Source organism: Aedes albopictus, chromosome 1 (assembly GCF_035046485.1).
Source record: "Aedes albopictus strain Foshan chromosome 1, AalbF5, whole genome shotgun sequence".
Lineage (NCBI taxonomy): Eukaryota > Metazoa > Arthropoda > Insecta > Diptera > Culicidae > Aedes > Aedes albopictus.
In genome coordinates this window covers 34,825,767-34,846,422 of record NC_085136.1, presented here as the reverse complement: position 1 = coordinate 34,846,422, position 20,656 = coordinate 34,825,767, and the positions used below count along the sequence as shown (strand labels likewise).

The following is a 20,656-nucleotide window of genomic DNA, read 5'->3' as shown; positions in this document are numbered from 1 at the left end:
GCATTTATTTGTATAACTTGATTTTTCGGTTGAGAATCTGAAATATTACATAATATTAACATTGACGCCGAATAAGCTACATATTAGTGATACGCTCGCCACAGTTACATATTTTTATAATATAACTAGCTGTCCCGGCAAACTTTGTATTGCCAAGCTGTGGTAGTTTGACAATTGTACTTACAACATGGCACTCTAGATTGGTTTCTTTTCAATCGTGTTGATTTTCTTCCCCGGTCATAGAAAAACAGTATTTTATAAATTTTCTTATTGTTTGGTTCATTTTCATAACTTTTTTTACTTATAAACACAGCCACCATGAATATGAATCAAACCATGCAAGAGTCATCCTATTCGGTTCAGCCGTTCTTGATTTTTGTTGCCTCAAAGAAACTTCAAACTCATTTTTATATATATAGATTTGTATCATACACTAAATTTACCTGAATCCTGCTGAAATAAATTATTGATTAGCAGCAAAATTGAAACAAAAATATTACATAACATCAAAAAAGTTTAAACTTTGATCTTGGAATATTTGTAAACTACTGCCTGATTACTTTAGGCAGGAAAATTTCAAGATCAAAATTTGATTTGGTAGATCTTACGCCGCAACGCACCATTCTGAGGTGATCTACCCACGTTACGGGACTCTTTTGTGAACGTGATCTGTTGATCACAATTTTTTTTCTCTTTGATTTACACCGTTAAAGGCTGAAAATCACCTATGGCGAATAGTTGGTACTATAGCCATAATTGGTACACTTACCCTGGTTCTATAACATTTACCCGAAAACCATTTACCCGAAAGACATTTACCCGAAAACCGTTTACCCGAATGTAACATATACCCGAATGCCAAATACCCGAATGCGACATTTACCCCGAATGCCAAATACCCGAATGCGACATTTATCCGAATGCGACACTTACCCGAATGCGACATTTACCCGAATAGTTTATTACTATGCACAAATTATGATTTTGTGAATAAAGTTCACTTATTTTGTTCAATTTAAAAAGTGCGTGTATTATTTTGTATTGTGGATCAGAAAAGCATTTTGAATATCAAGTTCCTCAAGAACCCATTTTATCAAATTTTCCCTAAAATGATCCGCGATAGGAATTCACAGGGTATATGCTTGAATAAAACTCATAACTGCAGCTAACATTTGAGGTGGTTAGAAGCAAAGGGGTGTAAGGGACAAACCCACTTTCGAGGAAATGAAGTTTAAAGTTTTTGACCATTTTTTCATCCCATACAAAATGTATGGAGCTTCAAAATCAACCCAATTTCTATGATTTATTGTTATTTTTCTAATCATCGTAGAAACAATCTTAAAAAAGTTCCTGAAAGCTTGAAATCTGAAGAATTTTATGATATGCTCAGTTAGAAATTGACAAAATGGTCACTTACACCCCTTTGTTTCTGGGCTCCGTATTTGTTATGTTAACGCTGTTAGCGTTCACTCTAGATATTTACCCTTCTTTGATTCATATGCTGTTCTTTTGATAAGCAAAGAACAGTTTATGATTTAAAGAAGGGGAAATCTTTGTTTGTAGGCCAAATGGTCATTAGTTCGAAACGATTAGAAAACAGCCCTCGGAAAATCAACATATCATTAGAAAATAATATTTGATAGAAAAGTTTGCAGATTGTTCACCAAACAGAACATCCCATTATTAAAAGAAGGAAAAAACCTTAGATATAGACTTGGAATCCATCACTCAATCATGTAAGAGTGTAATTTAAAAGAACATCATACAATCGAAACAAGAACAAAACTTTTTTGCATCCCAACTAATAATGGTAGCTGAATAATAGCTTATTCAATCAACATTTCAAAAACTAAGCTTATGAATGGCTAATTCTTCTATTGTACAGCAACAATGTTTATTGTGCAGTTAGTAGTTCGAACGCCAACAAAATATGCATATTTCGAGTTGCACTCGAAAGAACAGCCTTTGAAGAGAAGAAGGGAAAATCTCCGACGGATAGGTAATAGTTTGGCCACCAAACAACACAGTGATACTATGTCTGTTAAAGAAACTCTACCCCCTTACCCCGAATGCCATCATAACCTCGAATAGGACATTATTCCAAAAGCCATTTCCCCGAATGGGTCATCACCCCGATAGATAAGTATAATAGTTCCCTAAAGGATATAGGTAGAAAGATAGATTCACGGGTCTCCTATGGAGTTAGTAGTTCGTCTGCAACAAACTAAATAACATTTTAACTCCAACTCGAAAAAGTAGCCTCTTATGAAAAGAATGACTACATTCTATGGAGAAATTACCAGTTTAGTCAGTACCAGCCGACCAACTCATCAACAGCTCACGGGTGGACAATGTAAATTCGAAAGAACAGCCAATTTTAAAAAGAAGGTAAATCTTAGAAGAAGTGGATAATACTTGCGGTATGGCTGCCAGTTTGTGACCGAGTATATAAGTAGCTAATTTTGAATTTTTTGGGCGTCTCCTGATTGATTCGGATTGGCGTTCGGGCTAATTGGATGGAGGCTTTACGGAACAGAATATCAAAAAAAAAATCCTTTGATTAAAATAGCATTGTGACAGCCAGTTATTCCTGTACCAGAGTGCTTGATGATCACTCAGTCTGATGATTATTAGGTCTAACCAAAGCCTGCTTTATGATACCGGGCCATAACATATTTTTTATTGACAAATCATATGGGGATCAAGTACACATTTTTTTTTTATTTTTCGGGTAAATGTCGTATTTGGGTAAATGTCACATTCGGGTAAATGTCGCATTCGGGTATTTGTCGCATTCGGGTAAATGACGTTCGGGTAAATGTCATTCGGGTAAATGTCTTTCGGGTAAATGGTTTTCGGGTAAATGTTATAGAACCACTTTCCCTACCTTAATTTATGAAGTAAAATATGCGATTTTGGGCTTTTTAACATTCAATCAAAAATGGAAGATTGTTATTTACATAACAATTGTTACTAAGTAGTGACAGAGTATATCTCTGGACCTCCACGATTGTCACGGGAAACACACATACAGTCCTGGCTGTCTATAACATTTACCCGAAAACCAATTACCCGAATAACATTTACCGAATGACATTAACCCGAACGTCATTTTCCCGAATACGGCAAATACCCGAATGCGACATTTACCCGAATGCGACACTTACCAGAAAAATGCAAAAAAGGACTTGATCCCAATATGATTTGTAATATCTATATACATATAAAAATGAATTCATGTCCGTCTATCAGACACTTTGTAGACTCGGTAACGGTGTCGTGAAAATTTGTATGCAGGGATTTTGAGGGTTGGGGGGCGGTCTTAACTTAGTCTGAGACCCCCCCCCTCTGGAAAGGGGGGGCTCCAATACAAATGATTTTGCAGGGTATTTCTCTCTGGAGGTGTATGTAAAAAAAACGCAGTAGTTAAGCAGTACGACGTTTGCCGAGACAACTAGTAACTAATAAAAATATGTTAGGGCCCGCTGCCATGTTCTTTTACGGCTTTTAGTCCGAACGTCAGTATCCCGCAAGTCTTTACCCCGATTAATTCAGTAGATCGCTCAAAAGTGGACAACTTTTTAAAAGTTGATGAAAATTAATCAGTTAGAAAAGGCAAATCCATGGGATAATCAGTAACTACGTTGTGCTTCACGAAAATGAAATGTTCGCGGAAACGGAAGAAGCAAATGCAATGCATTTTAGAAAACTGTAATGAAAGGAGAGGTTGCTGTTGCAGATTCAAACAATTTGCTTGATATTCAGTCTGTATATCCGATAGCCGAAGACTATGTACGTGTATATACAATTATTGACCCTAGAGAGCTCAGTATGCTAGTCTAACTGGTATTTCTTGAAACTATGATGTTCTTTTAAAAATCGCTTGCACAATTGTTGTTGGCACTGACCACAAATCATATTTTAATTATTGATTTTCTCTTTATTTTATCTTGACTGTTCTTATGAGCTATGTCACTGTAAAATACTGTTACAATATAGCTGTAGAAGTTTTTATTAAAGTATTCCTCTTCTTTTAAGCTATAGCTGTTCGTTCGAAGTTATAATGATTGGAAGCAATAAGTATTTTATACTGATAATTTCCCTTCTTTTAAACGTTGACAATCTTATTACCATACCTCCCCAAAGTTTGGTTTCATCATACTTGCTCCAGACCTTGTCAACTGCTTGGTTTTCTGATGGCTGAGAATAACTGAAAAGCCAGCCATTCGGCCAAAAAATCATTTAGGCCGAAAGTCATCAGAGTGAATGCTAAGTTGTCTTCAAGAAGTTTGGGATAAACTGAGTTGTTTTTAGCATAACTGAACATTAAAATGTGATGACTTTCCCTACCAAGTTATCACATTTTTTTAACTCTGGCTGCTTTTAACTACTTAATACACTTATATACACGGTCACGAACTGGCAGCCAAAATGCAAGAATTCTCCACTTATTCTAATATTTGCCATCTTTTAAAAATAGGCTATTCTTTCGAATTTGCAATGTCCAACCGTGTACTGTTGCAGAGTTGTTTGGCGGCTAAACAGTTAATTTCTCCATGAAATTTCCTCCTTCTTTTTTTTTTCGTCAGAGACTACTTTTTTGAGTTCGAATGTAGTTGCAGACGAACTACTAACTCCATGGGTGATAAGTCCTTCTTTTAATAAGCTTTCGAGTTAGGAGTTACACCAAACTAGCAACTATATCCGATATTTCCATTTCTTTAGAGAATAGACTGTTCTTGCGAGGCCTGCTATTCGAACGATCTATCATTTATTCGACATAACGACAAATCTCATTATCTTGATTGAGTCTGCCAGTAAGCATTAACTGTGGCCCTACTATAAAGAATTGTGTATTTTATCACAAGTCTCTGGAATAGTCGCGCTCTTTGCTAAGCCACTTTTTTTTTCTCAAATTCAGTTTATTTTATAATTTAATTGAAAGTGTGAAAAAATGGGAAAGTTATAAGAAGGAAGCCATTGAACCCATCTCTCCACTTAGATCCTTTACGAAAAAATATATAACCCATCTATTGGGGTAATGTCCCGATTCGGGTAATGGCTTTTTTATAATGACCTCTTTGGGGTTCTGGATTTCAATTTCAGGGCAGTGGCATTCGGCGTACTTGGGTAGAGTCTCTTTTACAGATATAGTGTAACCCTCACTGAGTTGTTTGGGGGCCAAACTGTAACCAATCCTTCAGATATTTTTTCTTTTTTTCTGCAAAGGCTGTTTTTTTGAGTTGCACTACTATGTGTTTTGTTGGCGTTCGAACTACACCCGATTCTTTTTTTTTTTTGCACGGGTCATTTTTTTTTTTGCTATAGCATACTTAATTTTGAACCAATTGACTTGATGTTTTGTACACGGATAATACTAGTCGTGCCTACATGTGCAAGAGAATCGGCTCAAAATTGAGTTAGTTATAGCAAAAATCAGACCAATAAGACCAAAAAAAGAATCGGCTGTACTAACTGTATATTAATTTTATCCTTCTTTCGGTCATAGAATGTTCTTTTAAATTACGTACTTACAGGATTGACTGATAACTTCCATGTCTATATCTAAGATTTTTTCTTTCTTTTAAATATTGGATATTCTTTTGAGCTACACTCCGACAGTTTTGTTTGACAAACAAACTGCAAACTTTTTTATCTAAGTTTTTTTTTCTAATGATTGGTCTCTGTATACTGTTATTTGCTTATCGAAAGAACAGCTAATGAATTAAAGAAGGGCAAATCTCTAGAAAAAATGCTAACAGCATTAACACAAGCAAATAGTAAGCTGGAGTAATTAGTTTTATTCATGTACAGGGGATGGCCAAAATGTTTTGGATAGGCAACTTTTTTTCTCCAACAAAAAAATTCAACATGCTGTAACTTTTCATAGAGTGCATCAAAAAATCTCAAATTTTGACTGTTTGTCAACCTATTAAATGTGCATCATTGGTACAAATTTTGGCTCGATTGATTAATTTTTCGCGAAGTTAGAACCATTCGGATAAAACACTATTATTTAGACAACTAATTTTTGAACTGTCATATGTCGGAAACCAGTGAACCGAGTTGAATGAATTTTTTTAACGTTTATCAACAATATATTGATACTCAATACGACGTTATAAAATGTAATATTTTCTCACGGCGAATTAAGTTATACCGGATTGAAATTTTTACCCATATAGAGGAAAATAAGTTAAATTTACAATACCACACAAAAATTACTAAATGTGTTCTTCCTTCAATCTAAATAGGCTCTAATATATCTGTTTAGAGATAATTTGAGAACAGAAGTGGAAAATCTTTGGATATCAACACTAAAATTTATTGACATTGATGTAAAAAAAAGAATTTTTTTTTTGAGAAAAATCCAAAAAGTGTCAATCCATAATAACTTTTTTCGACGTTTAAAAAGAACCTAATTTTTAATAGTTTGTGAAGCATTTACATATTGTTAGTGTACGTTCAAAATTTCATTCAATTCGGTTCACTGGTTTCCGAGATATGACAGCTCAAAAATGAGTTGTCTGAGAAATAGTGTTTTACCCGAACGGTAATAACTTTACGAAATATTAATCAATCGAGCCCAAATTTGTACCAGTGATGCACATATAATAGGTTGACAAACAGTCAAAATTTGAGATTTTTTGATGGGCTCTATGAAAAGTTATAGCTTGTTGAACTTTTTTGTGAGAGAAAAAAAATTGCCTATACCAAACATTTTGGCCATCCCCTGTATTTGCCTTGTGAATTGTCATCGCGGATCATTTCCGAGAAAAATCAATAAAATGTGTTCTTGATTAACATGATATTCAAACTGCTTGTCTGAGCCGCGATACAAAATAATACATGTACTTTTTACATTGTACAAAATAAATGAACTTTATTCACAAAATCTTCCAAAATTTATCCAGAGTAATAGAATATTCGGGTAAACGCCCATTCGGGTATTTGGCATTCGAGTAATTGTTACATTCGGGTAAATGGTTTTCGGGTAAATGTCTTTCGGGTAAATGGTTTTCGGGTAAATGTTATAGAATCCGGGAAAGATTTGTTTCTTGAAAATAACTTTTAACGTGAAAACAGCTGATATCAGAGGCCAAATTATTCCAAAGCAATTATCGTTAACCAATCTCGTTAACTATTTGAATAACTCGTATTTATCCATCTCGGCAAGCCTCGTTGGATAAATGAATGCTGAAAAAATCAACTGTTAGCAACTCGTCACATAAATAACTATTATTTAGAAACGAACATCTTTTTCGCAAGCATTTTTGTCCAGCCAGATATGGTTTTGTTCCATTGTGGCAGTGACGATCATGATAACCTATCCCAATGTAAATCGTTCTGATTGGCATGGCCGTTCGCTATCTTTAAAAACTCAGTTCCGATCACTGTGCTGGCTGGTATTCCATCACTGCCATCAAATGTCTTCGCAGTTGACTCTGTGTATGGGTTTATGTACGATAATGTGCACATATCTACCATTCACTTCTATTTTATTTGATAAGATAAACCATTGCATATGTAGAAATCTTGAGTACTTTAGTCCTTGTTTTGGAAAGGGCGTTAGTCCAACGAATAATAGCATTCATAATTTTGAATACCGTCTACTAAACGCTGCACTGCTTCGGATGGTTTACCTATCCCTGAGAAAACGAACCAATTCCATCCACTTGCCACGGTACTCGCCTGCGGTGGTTTCGGCCGGTCCATCCTGAATCAATTAGATGATGGTTGTGTTCCGCCACGATGCGAGAGATCAGCGATCTCGTGGCCCGAGCAGGAACGAATAACTGACACATAACTTCAGCATAACTAAGTCAGGTATCATACCAGAACAAGATATTGATCGGTTAGTCTGGTTTTGAAAATAACTTATTTTGGTATTTTGTAGGTATTTTCTCACCGACAAAAAATACCTCAACGAGTTATTAGTTTGGTATTGAAGGCTGGTTGAGGTATTATTGAATTATGGAAAAATCACTATATGTATAGAAAAATTACCGATTATTATTTAGTATTGCAATACCTGATGTCATTATTCACGTGGTATGCATAGAATACACACCAGTTATTATTTTAAGTATTTTACCTCTTATGCAGGGCTTCTTAATACCTCATTAAGGTTGTAGGTATTGGGTTTTGCATACCTGAGTTTAATATTCTACAGTTATTTTCTCCTGTTCGGGGGGCCACCTCCGTGTGAGGGTAGTAGGTGGCATCCTATAGCAGATATGTATGTTCGTACTGTTGTAGATAATAGCCATACCTCGGGTTCGACGACAAGCGACGACGACCGACAGACGACGTCGACAGAAGATGTTGATGATAATGAAACTGACGGACCGACGACACACTAAATCGGCGGTTTCTTCGCCGTTTTAGTAGTATGCCCTACTAGAGCAGGTCTGCCCAAACGGACGGCTCGCGAGTATACAAGTCGCAAGTTTAAAAAAAAAAATAACAAAAATAAAAAGGAACACTACAAATGCCCTGCTGGCGTCCGACTTATTATAACGGAAAAATTGAAATGGAACACTACAAATGTACGATAAAATAAAACATCACAAATTAAAATCAGTGAAACACAATATACATAAATCCTGTTGTCCACATGGATAACAAAGTCTTATCCCAGTATGACGTAGTTTCATGATTGTTTCTTATCCTTCTTTCTATTATGTTAATGTCTTTTCACTGATTTTTTTTTCTAGAATTTGAAATCCTAATGCAGCATGTATTGTAGTTTGATCACTGTCTGAAATGGCCTGAAAGTAGGCAATTAGATTGTGGCCATATTTCATCCCTCTTACGCCTCTTACGCCTGAGCGCTACCATTGGCGTAACTAGAGGGGGGGCCAGGGGGGCCAGGCCCCCCCCAGAATCCGCCAGGCCCCCCCCAGAAATTTTTCATGACTATATATGGAAATAAGAAAAAATCTGAAAACCACTGTCGTGATGACAAACATAGATCTATATTCTCAATTTAGTTGAAAATCGGAGTTTTCGACTAGCGAAGTTGGATTTTTCTCCAAATCCGTGCGTCGGACCTAACTTCGGAAGTGGTGCGCTGTATAGCAAACAGCTATTGGAGTTATTGGAGACAAGCAATACTTTGTACATCTTCTTTTTTAAATCGCTGAGAAATTAAATCTAAATGATAATTTCCAGGAATTCCTGGATGGGTATCTCTAAGAATCTTTGAATTTTCTAGCAGCATTACTGCAAAATATGGTTAAGTGCTTCTTTATGGAAATCAAGTATCATGTGGGAAAAAAAAACTCTGGTTGGATTTGCAATGGAATTCCAGCAAAAGTTTGTGAATTCCTAGTGAGAATAGATGTACGTAGCTGAAGCGTAAACGCGAGTGTATTCATTAAAACCATGCTGGAGGTGATTTCTAATCGGTCACTATTAATTTCTTTTATTTCGTGGGCCAGGGGTATTTTTGCGTCTAACAAACAACGCACAAATTCAAATGGTCATTGAGGAAGTTCTAATATATTTAAAAGCTGGTTCTGCAAGATGTAATCGTAAGTTTGAAGGTATTCATGATTGGACTTGTAAAAGACTTGGTATTCATGAGATAATTGTGAAAGAATTCCTGGATGACTTCTTGGAGAATTTCTTGGCTTCTATGTCCCTCTAAAATTATCTAAAAGAATTTCAATACAAATCGCTGGAGGAATTCCTCTAGAAATCCTTAAAATTATTCAAAAAATCTACAAGTAATCCTGAAAAAACCCTGGGGTGAATCCCTGAAAAACATTATGAACGGAATACTGTAATTTTTTAACTAACAGCTGAATAAATTTAAAAAAAAATCCCGAGAGAAATTTCGGAAGAAATCATTACAAGAATTCTCGGAGCAATACCTGCAGGAATCCCTGGAGTAATTTGTGAAAGTATACCTGGAGGAATCCCTGGATGAATTCCTGGAGGAATCCGAAAAGCAATTATGCTAGGAATTTCAGCAAAAAAAAATCTGAAGAATCCGCATCAGAAATCCCTGTAGAAATTACTAGAAAATTTTTTAGATGAATCCTTGGAGGAATTTCTGGATGCATTCCTGGAGGAATCTTTAGAGGAATTCTTCAAGAAATCACAGGAGGAGTTCCTAGATGTATTTCTGGAGGATATCCGGGAGAACCTTCTGGAAAAATTCCATGCGGAATCTCTGGAAAAGTTCCTGGACTAATGCCTGGAGCATTAGGGGATTTTTTTTATTATCGTACAAATTGGTATAAAGTTTCAGAAGGTTAATGAAATTAGGTAGGGATCATATATATTTGAAAAACTAAATTGAAAAAAATCAGGGTCGCCTAATTTTCCGGAAAACTCCAGTGAAAATCAAACATTTTCCACAGACACCACCTACTTTGAAAAATCATAGAACGAAGCATCATAGGCACATTTTTTTTGTGAAATCATAAGCAAATTTTCTCAGCAATTCCAAGATGGATTTCTGGAGGAAATCCTAGAAATTTTTTTGGACAAATTCCTGGCGTATTCCCTGGAAAAGTTAATGGATTGATTGATTGATTTGTCTTTTTTAAAGAGACTTTCAGCCATTGGCTCCAAAGTTAATGGATACATGTTTGAAGGAGGCATTCCTGGAGAAGTTCCTGGAGTAATGCCTGGAGCATTTGAGAAATTTCTGATGAAATTCCAAGATAAACTTCTAGAAGAATTCCCAGAGGAATTTCTGGAGGAATTCCAGGAGGAATTCTTGGAAGAATCTCACGGAAGAATCCTTAGAGGAATCCCTGCAGGAATTTCTGGTATATTCTTGGAGGAATCCCTGGTGGAATTTCTAGAAGAACCCGTGAAATAACTCCTAGACGGATTTCTAGAGGAATCCCTGGAGTTGAAATTCATGGATTTATTCCTAGGAAACCTGAAAGAATTTCCGGAGGAATCCCTATGAAGAATTCCTATAGAATTTCCTGAAGAATCTTCTGAAAGAATATCGGAAGCAATCTCTAAAGAATTTCCTGCAGAAGTTCCTGGAGGAATGCTGTAGGAATTTCCGAAGAAATTCCTGGAGGGATTCCTGGATCAATTTCTGAAGAAATTCCTGTAGGTAAATCTTTGTGGAATTTCTTGAGGAGCCCCTGGAGACACTGCGGTAGTAATTTCTGAGGAATTCCCAGAGGAATTCCTGAAGGAATTCCTATATGAATTCCTGAAGGACTTTCTGAAGGAATTCCTGGAGTATTTCTGAAAAAACCTCATAAGGAATTCCTGCAAAATTTCTTAGAGAAATTTCTACAAAAATTCTTGAAAGAATCCCTGGAGATATTCTTGGAAAGAACCCTGGAGAAATCTCTGAAACAAATTTCTGGAGGAACCTTAGGAGGGATTCCTGGAGGAACTTCTGGACAAGTTTCAGGTGGAATTTCAGGAGGAATTTCTGGAAAAATCTTTATATTAAATCTTGGGGAAATTCCATGGAACTATTCATGGATTAATTCCAGGAGGAATCCTTCAATCAATTCTTTGAGGAATACTTCAATGAATTCCTGGAAGAATCTCTAGAGGAATTCTGGAAGGAATCTATGGAGAAATTTCTGAATATATTCATAGAGAAATTTCTAAAGAAATTCCTAGAGAAATTTCTAAAGAAATTCCTAGAGAAATTTCTAAAGAAATTCCTAGAGAAATTCCTAGAGGAATTCTGACAGGAATTTCTAATGGAGTTCTAGGAGAAATTTCCAGAGGTATTTCTGGAAGACTTACAGGAGCAATTTCAGAAGGAATTTCTGGAAGAATTACTGGAGAAATCATTGGAGGAATCCATGAAATAATTCCTGGAGGAATGTGTAGAGGAAACCTCGGAGAAGAAATTCCTGGATTAATTCTTGGGGGAAACCCTGGAAGGATTTCTGGAGGAATTCCCGGAACAATTCCTGAAGGAATTGCTGTACGAATTTCCGAAGAAATTCCTGGAGGAATTCCTGGATCCATTCCTGAATAAATTACCGAAAGTATTTCTGAAGAAATATCTGGGGTAATTTTTTGTGAAATTCGTGGTAGAACTCCTAGAGGAGTCCCTGGAGAAATGCCTGGATGAAATCCTGGAAGAATGCCAGGAGGAATACCTGGAATAATTCTTGAATAAATTCCAGAAAGAATTTGTGGGGAAATTTTTAAAAGAATCCCTTGAGGATTTCCTGGAGGATTCCTGAAAAAATATTTGAAGGAATTCCTAGAGATATCTCAGGAGGAAATCATTCAGGAATCCCTGGAACAACTATTGGAATATTTCTTGGATAAACTCCGAGAGGAATTCTTGGGGTAATTTCTAAATGAATCCCTGGAGGATTTTCTAGATAAATTCTTGAAGAAATTGCGGTAATAATTTCTGAAGGAATCCTGGATTAATGCCTGGAGGAATCCCTATAGAAATCTCTGGAGGAACTTTAGGAGGAATTCCTGGAGTAACCCCTGGATAAATTCCTGGAGACATGCCTGTATCAATTCCTGGAGGAATCTCTCTAGAAATTCCTTAAGAAATCCCTGGAGGATACCCTGCCCAAGTAACATACTTGTCACTGAAGAGTCACGGCGGCGCAGGTTTTTTGTTGCGCAGATGTCACTGTGACTTACTTTTAGCTAGTTGGTATTTATTTGTTAGAAGTAAGTCACAGTGACTTCTGCGCAACTAAAACCTGCGCCGCCGTGACTCTTCTGTGACAAGTGTGTTACTTGGGTGGGGAATTGCCTTGAAAAATCCCTGGAGAAATTCCTGGACTAATGCCTGGAGTAATCTCTGGATACATTTCTAGACGAGTACCTGGTGGAGTTTTCAGAAGAATTCTGGGAGCAATCTAGTGGAATTTGGAGTTTTTAGAAGAACTCCCGAAGCAATCTCTAGATGAATTGCTGGAGAAATCCTGAGATAAGTCCATGGAGAAACTCCCAGGAGAAATTTCTAAAGAAACCTCTCGAAAAATTCCTAGAGGAATCCTTAGAGAAATTTCTAGAGAAATTCTTGGAAGAATCCCTGGGAAAATTCTTTGAAAAATCTCTGGAGGAATCCCTGAAGCAATTTCTGGAGAAACCTCAGGAGGAATGCCTGGAAAGTTCTGGACAAATTCCTGCAGAAAGTTCTGGATAAATTCCTTGCGGAATCCCAGGAAGAATTCCTGGATTAATCTGTAAAGGAATTTTTGTGGAAATTCCTTGGAACTATCCCTGGAAGAATTCTTGAATGAATTCCTGGAGGAATCTCGAGAGAAGTTCTGGAAGCAGTTAATGGAGGAATTTCTAAAGAAATTCCAAGAGAAATTTCTGAAGAAACTCCAAGAGAAATTTCTGAAGAAAATCCAAGAGAAATTTCTAGAGGAATTCCCAGAGGAATTTTTGGAGGAATTCCAGGAGCAATTCCTGAAGGAATTGCGGTAGTAATTTCTAAAGGAATTCCTATGGGAGTTTCTGGATCAATTCCTGGAGGACTTTCTGAAGGGATTCTTGGGGTAATACTTAAGTAACCTCTTGAGGAATTGCTGGAGAATTACTTGGAAGAATTCCTGGGGGAATTCTTGCAAAAGAAAAGACTGGAGGAATCCCTGAAACAATTTCTGGGAGAACCTCAGGAGGAATTCCTGGACAAAGCTCTATAGGAAATCTTGAGGAAAATCCGTGGAACTATTCATGGAAGATCTGCAGGAGGAATCCCTAAATGAATATCTTGAGAATCCCTGAATGAATTCCTGGATGAATCTCTAGAGGAATTCTGAAAGGAATCCATGGAGAAATTTCTGAAGGAATTCAAGGAGAATTTTTTAGAGGAATTCAGAAAGGAATTTCTGGTGGAGTTCCAGGAGGATTTTCTGGAGGAATTACTGCAAGAATCATTGGTGGAATTCCTGGAGGGATCCATGAAATAAATCCTGGAGGAATGTGTACAGGAAACCTTAGCGAAGCAATTCCTGGAAGAATTTTCGGAGGAATTCTTGGAAGAATTCCTGAATCCAAACTTGAATAAATTCCTGGAGTAATTCCTGAGGAAATACCTGGGGTAATACCTGGAGAAATTCTTGGTAGAACTCTTGCAGAAGTCTCTGGAGAAATGCCTGAATGAAATCCTAGAGGCATGCCAGGAGGAATATCTGGAATAATTCTTGAAAAAAATCCGGGAGGAATTTCCGAAGGAGTTCCTGGAAGAATCTCAAGATTCATTCCTGATGAAATGCAAAGTTCGATTTCTGAGGGAATTCCAGGAGGATTTTCTGAAGAATTCTCAGGGGAAATACTGAAGAAACCACTGAAATTCCTGAGGAAATCCTGAAATCCTGAATTAATTCCTGCGGGAGTTTCTGATGGAATCCCAATAAGAGTTCTTCTAGAAACGTTTAAAATAATCTCGGATTTCGTTTTTGTAAGAATAACAGAAGAAATTTCCGGTGAATCCATGGAGGAACTCTTGAAGTAATTTCTGAAGAAACCCGATGAGGAATCCCGGAAGCAAGCCCCATTAGGAACTCTTTATGGAATCTCAGGATAGCTTTCTTAGCGAATACCTGGAAGAATTTTTGTAGGAATATTCCTGGATAAAAAAATGAAGAAATCAATGTCTGCAGTCATTGTTGAAGGAATACTAGGATCCCTAGTGGAGCGGACCTGGTGGGATGGTTAGAACACTTGACTATCACGCCGAGGGATCGAATTCCACTACCGACAAACTCGCAAAATGTGAGTTCTTCCTTCGGAAGGGAAATAAAGCGTGAGCCCCGAGATGAACTAGCCTAGGGCTAAAAATCTCGTTAATACACATAAAAAAAACTAGGATCCCTAATGTTTTTTGTACAAATTTTTCAAGCAATTCTTGGAGTGTTTTTTTTTAAGAATATCTAAGTAAAATTTTCTAAAAGAATTTCTGGAATACATTCCTACAGAAATACTTCGAATCATTCCAGATATAATTATTGGAGCAATCTCTAGTGGAATTTTGGAAGGCATATATGGAGATATCCCTGTAAAAATCTCGGAATACCTGCAGAAATACCTTAAAGGATCTCTGGAGAAATTCCTGAAGGAAACTTCGAAAAAAGCACTGGAACAATTACTGGAGGAACCTCTAAAGATAACCCAGGACAAATCCCCGAAAAAATGTCTAGTGGAATCCCTAGATAAATTCTTGATTGAATTTCTGGAAGAAGCCAAGATGGAATCACTGAATTAAGCTATGAAAAAAAAATCTTGGAGGAATTGTTCGTACTCATATAGTTTACAAAACCATGAACAAATCTGAAACAGTCATTTTGATTACTCAAAACTACAATACTGATTTGCATATTCACATATCGGGCGCCCATCCAGCTTAAAATTCATCTCAAGTCAGGCCCCCCCTGGGCCCCCTCCAGGAAAAAATCCTAGTTACGCCAATGAGCGCTACAAATGTTGAGATAACGATCAGGAGTATATTCACACGTTAAAGTATAACATATAACACAAACACATTAACGTAACACGATAACACGTAACAAATTTTACATATATTTGACATATTTCTTGAACTTTTGAAGAATGCCAAGAAATTTGGCTGAAATGAAATCAACATTTTTTTTACCAAAACAGTTGTTTTCGTTTATTAAAGCAATAATAGATCTTGTACAAATTTGACATAAGCTAGTATGAACTACTTACTATTTTGAATGAATTTCAAGGAATCTCCAAGAACACAAGGTTACTGTTGTAATTTCTAGCCTTTCGGCAGATATGAATTCTTCCACCGGCTATGTCGAAGAAAAGTTTGAGAACCACTGCTCTCGAGGTGGTCACACTTGGCGCGATGCGCGAGACGACGACGATGACGACGTTTGTGATTTTATTTTTTCGCTGATTTTCCTATACTCATACAAAGAGTCGCACGACGCCTCTGTCTGACGACAATCGTCATCATCGCCGCCACACCGCACCGTCGCGAATGGCAATTCGGGTTGATTTCCTGCAGGTATGGCTATAGGGGGGTCGACAATCGCTACCGGAACGGTACATGAGCAAACAGCGACGACACTTTGAGAACCTCTCCGGACGCAAACGCACGAGTAGTGATGGGGTGTTAGTCAGCAAAGTCAAGCTTCATCAGTACCGAAGTGACTTCGGGGGAGATTTGATTTTTTTTTTGTTTCTTCAACGCTGTTCGTACAAAGAACGACGATTTTCAACTCGGATCTAATACCTTGATATGTACAATTTTCTTTCCAAATCCGGTCGACGCTCGTTACCGCCTGCGCAACGACGGCACACAAAACGCAGATCCCACTCGCCCAACAGCCCCCGCAGTGGAAGCGGAAATCGGAGCAGCGCCAAGTCCGGCCATGGGGACGACCTGCTCGGGAGCAGTACCAAGCCGGTACAGGATCTGGCCTACCACGTGAGACAGGTGAAGAACGCCCTGACGCACTTCAAGGATGTGATACTGAAGAACAAGCTGGAGATGCTGCCCGGCAATGGGACGGTGGTGCTGGAGCTGATTGCCAACGTGCATACGGGTGAGTTTGCAAGTTCCATTAACACTCTCAAGGTAGATCACCTTGATAAAAATATTGTTGTAAACAGAATCTGTTATCATTTAATGTTGCATAGGCGGCTCGGGTGTTTTGGACGACTTTTGTACTTTGAAAACATATAGATATAATACTTTTGCAATATTATTTTAGAATAGGTCAATAGGAATTGCAGTAGCATCAGAATATCTTAGGTTCTCCTGTGTTCTAGGTAGACTTGGACCATCCGGATTTCTTGCGAAAATAATCTTGGCAGAGGTGATATCTGGCACTGTATCATTCCGGACTTACGTTCTTTTATCAAGATGCTAGTTTCGCCGTAGAAGGCAACGAGCTCGTGGTTCATCCTTCGCCGCAACCATACCGTTCTCTTGTCTGCAGACCATCCAAGATCGTGCTTTGCAGTCGTTGTTCGAACACTGCAAGTGTTTGCAAGGCCTCCTTGAACATGGTCCGTAGAGGACCACCGGCCTTCTTGGTGTTCTGTTCATGATACATTTGACGATCGGGCGAATCTTTCTCGATCGCAGTTTCTATCCAAGACCATAGTAGCATAGTGGCATGACTTCCACTGATTACGCGCATTCGTATTTCGCGGTTCACATTGTAGTCTGTCATATAGGGAAGTGGAACCATCTCGACAGGCTTTCTATTTCGGGCAGTTTTCTGATGGAACTCAGTCAACTTTAAATGAAATTGACACGCTTTTTGGAACGCGGTGAGATTTGTATAGTATCCTAGCTGTGTACAAAATTTCAAATCAATTATTTTGGAATTTGCTGAGTTACAGCGAAAAAGTGCCCAAAATAACAGCCGCTGCCCAAGTGGCTCGCTACCCTAGACGAATTTATCAAGTACCTCGAAGCTATCCCCTTCTATCGTACACTATTCCCAAGGCTTATCCACAGAAAACAGACATCCAAGTCCAGTTCCGAAACTGTGTAAGAAATTTAACGGCCATTTGAAATCGGCAACACAAGTGGCAATAGCGTGGCGCTGCAATCGGTTAATTTCCCATACTAATTAAATTCACCACTTGAAATGTTTCAATTCACCACTGACTGTGGCAATATGGTGTTTGGTGGCGTTAGTGTTGTCATCGTGTATTGGTTTGCAACCTTACTTAAGTAAAGATTCAAATCTTTACACAAATTCCCGAATGAAATTTGTTCTTGCCTGGATGTCTGTTCTCTGTGGCTTATCCTGTCTTCCCTCTTTGTTTTAGAAGCATTCACCGGCTGTCCTCTTTTTGCTACTTCACGTTTCAGGTGGATGTATAGATCTGCATACGATTGCATACGAAAAAAAACCGCACAAAACCTATTCTTGCATGATAACAAAAGATTTTCTTAAATTGAAAATAAATCACTACCACACAGGCGTTTGGATTGGTCAATTAAGGTCTCGCAGTGTGGTGTCACGAACACTAATGAAAATATGATTTCGCTTGGGCCAGCTCATTTTTGTTGACTGTTTTCCACCAGTAAACCAAGCAGTGCTAGAAAAGAAGCCGGACAATGAACTAAGATAAGTTTGTTTATTAATCTGAAGATAATGCGGCACTGTTCGCTTGATTGATTTTACACTGAGGTGGGGGAGTTGGAAGAAAGGGAAACGGCTTTTTCAAATCGTTTCTGTTCTAGAGATGACTATGAACATGTGAATATCCATGAGTTGTTAATATAGAGAAGGAGAAGGTATACCTATATAAAAATAAAAAGTAGGACGAAAGAGACGGACCAGGGATTGAACCCGGGACCTTCTGTATACGAAGCGGTAGGCACTAGACCAATGAGAGTCTAATGAAGGTGTGGAAGAGATCCTTCGTGTGCGTGAGATCCGTGTCTGGTGCAAAACATGTCACTACTACAAGCAAAGCGAGCTCCCATAAGAACGCGTGTCAAATAGTGACGTCACTATTTGTGTTTACATTTTTCTTTGCTTACTAATACATAGCCATCTCTTCTTCTTCCTCACCTGTAATATACTCTCATTGGCACTAGACCATCAAGCCCGTCTAGAACTAACGGCGGATTTCGGGAAAGTGATGGAAAAGTAGAAATATGTGTGTCACAAAAAGGAATAAGTTCACATCCGGTCAGACTGGCCAAAGTTGTCCAAAGAACAAGTCTGCGAATGGCAAGGAGAAGCACCTGTTTTTTTTATTGAATGAGAAGATCTGCTGAACCCAAGAGGTGGTTCCTCGGGTTATGTGGGTTTCGACGCACTAAAAACTCATTCTCTCTCTTCCTTACCTTCGCGGTACGCCCTGAAAGGGGAGGGAGGGGCAGCCTAACTTGCTATTGGTCGGCCCGCCATTGTCTTTGTTGTTGAGGTACGATTCGGGAAATTTAGGAAATTACGGAATTTTACTTGTCCGTCGAATACACACGCTTTCAACAATGTTGTCCGGAGTGATATCTCATCCAATACATCATCTTTATTATACAATGTAATAATGTTATAGATGTTCAGTTGTTAGAATTTGAAATTGATTGTATAAATCAGTAGTTTGTAATTACTTTTACACTATACACTAATAAACTCAATTTTACAAAAAAAAAAAATATCTCTACCGCATATCTCCATCATACTCGAACTTTGCTCCACCAAGCGTGGGTATTAGAAGAGCGGAGCACGTTCTCGTCGCAGTTCGCGCACTCCAGACATGCGAGGGGCCTCCTCATCCATTCAGACATCTGTGTGTTCATCTACCCTTGTTGGAAGAATCCCATTCCCTCAGCCACTTCAACATATGTAGATGTTCTGGCGATCCATCTTGCGTCTCTTATGCCGCGTCGCTCGTACCACTCTTCGTCCTTTGCCAACACTAATGTTATGCGGGCATCATGCCCGCTAACACGCATACCGCGTCCTTTGAGACCGTGCGGTATACGATGACCACCCTAAGGCACATCCGCCTGTTTTGGTTCTTCACTAGCGCCATACCGTAACATGGAAACCGCTACTCGAGCCTATTGCCGAGCTATTTGATATTATCTTTGACAGTGCCATTATCGCCATGCTTGCTCTTTTGCAGGCATATTCCACATGGCTTCCGAATTTCAGCTTATCGTCGATCATGACCCCCAATTGCTCCAGTGAGCGCTTAGAGTTGATCGTGCACTTACCTGTGGTGACAACTGACCGTTCCCCCACCTCCGTTTTGTGGCGCGCCAGTGGCACTAAGTCTAAGTGATGTTGTAGCTCCTCTTGTCTTCCTCGCTGTCACAGATTAGCACCTTATTCTGGAAGTAGCTCTGTAGTATCCGGCATAGGCTATCAGGACTCCTAGGTGGTGTACTCGAGGTGGTTCACCCATGGGCCCTGTTGACGCTGTTGAACGCATTCTTCACGTCCAGCGTGAAGACCGCGCAATAGCGGATTCCCATTCGTTTCTTTTGAAGCGCTATCTCAGCCGTTTTGGTTACAGCCCTTATAGCGTCCACCGTCGATCGACCCTTCCGGAAGCCAAACTGGTTATCCGAGAGCCCAGAGTCATCTGGTTTCCCGGTATAGACCATCGACCTCGACAGATGTATGCTCTCCAACAGTTTCCCGGTGGTGTCCAGAAGGCAGATGATATGTCTGTATGCCGACGGGTCGCCAGGTGGCTTCCCGGGTTTGGGTAGTAGAATAAGTCTTTGCCTTTTCCTCCTCTCCGGAAATTCGCCTCTGTCCAGGCACATCTGCATAGCCATTCTGAACATGTCAGGGCTAAACTCGATGGTAGTCGTAATGGCTACTGCCGGGATAGCATCAGGACTCGCCGAAGCCTTGTCTAACTGGGGCAACTTTGCTATTGCGATGAGCTCGTCGTTTGTCCCCGAGGCGACTTCGTTTGGACCGGTTTGCCTATAGGGGACGGGGGCCCATGGTCCCATATAGCAAAAACCCTATATCGTGGCACAGAAATAACGTTTCCACGATCTTCTGCAGCATCTCGGGGAAGCATACGGAGGGTGCTGATGCGCCCTTCGTTTTGGTCATGATCACTCCAGGGGATTGTGTTGGCTGCCTGGCAAATATTATCGAAGAACGCCCGCTCACGCGCCTTAATCTCTTTGTTCAGTGCCAGTTGAGCGCGCAGGCTTCATTCCGCTCCATTCTACCCTCATCGGTGCGAGCATCCTCTTCCT

The 20,656-nt window shown here is 39.0% G+C and overlaps 1 protein-coding gene across 8 annotated transcripts in view; it reads left to right on the top strand.

The window, feature by feature from the left end:
* The window catches only part of LOC109428492 (guanine nucleotide-releasing factor 2), a 337,898-nt gene that overhangs the window by 257,586 nt on the left and 59,656 nt on the right, over positions 1–20,656 (top strand). For all 8 annotated transcript variants that reach the window (XM_029855778.2, XM_062844356.1, XM_062844351.1 and 5 more), the window contains one exon: positions 16,267–16,502. In XM_029855778.2, coding sequence (XP_029711638.1) covers positions 16,267–16,502 — 236 coding nt within the window. The remainder of the gene's footprint in view (positions 1–16,266; positions 16,503–20,656) is intronic.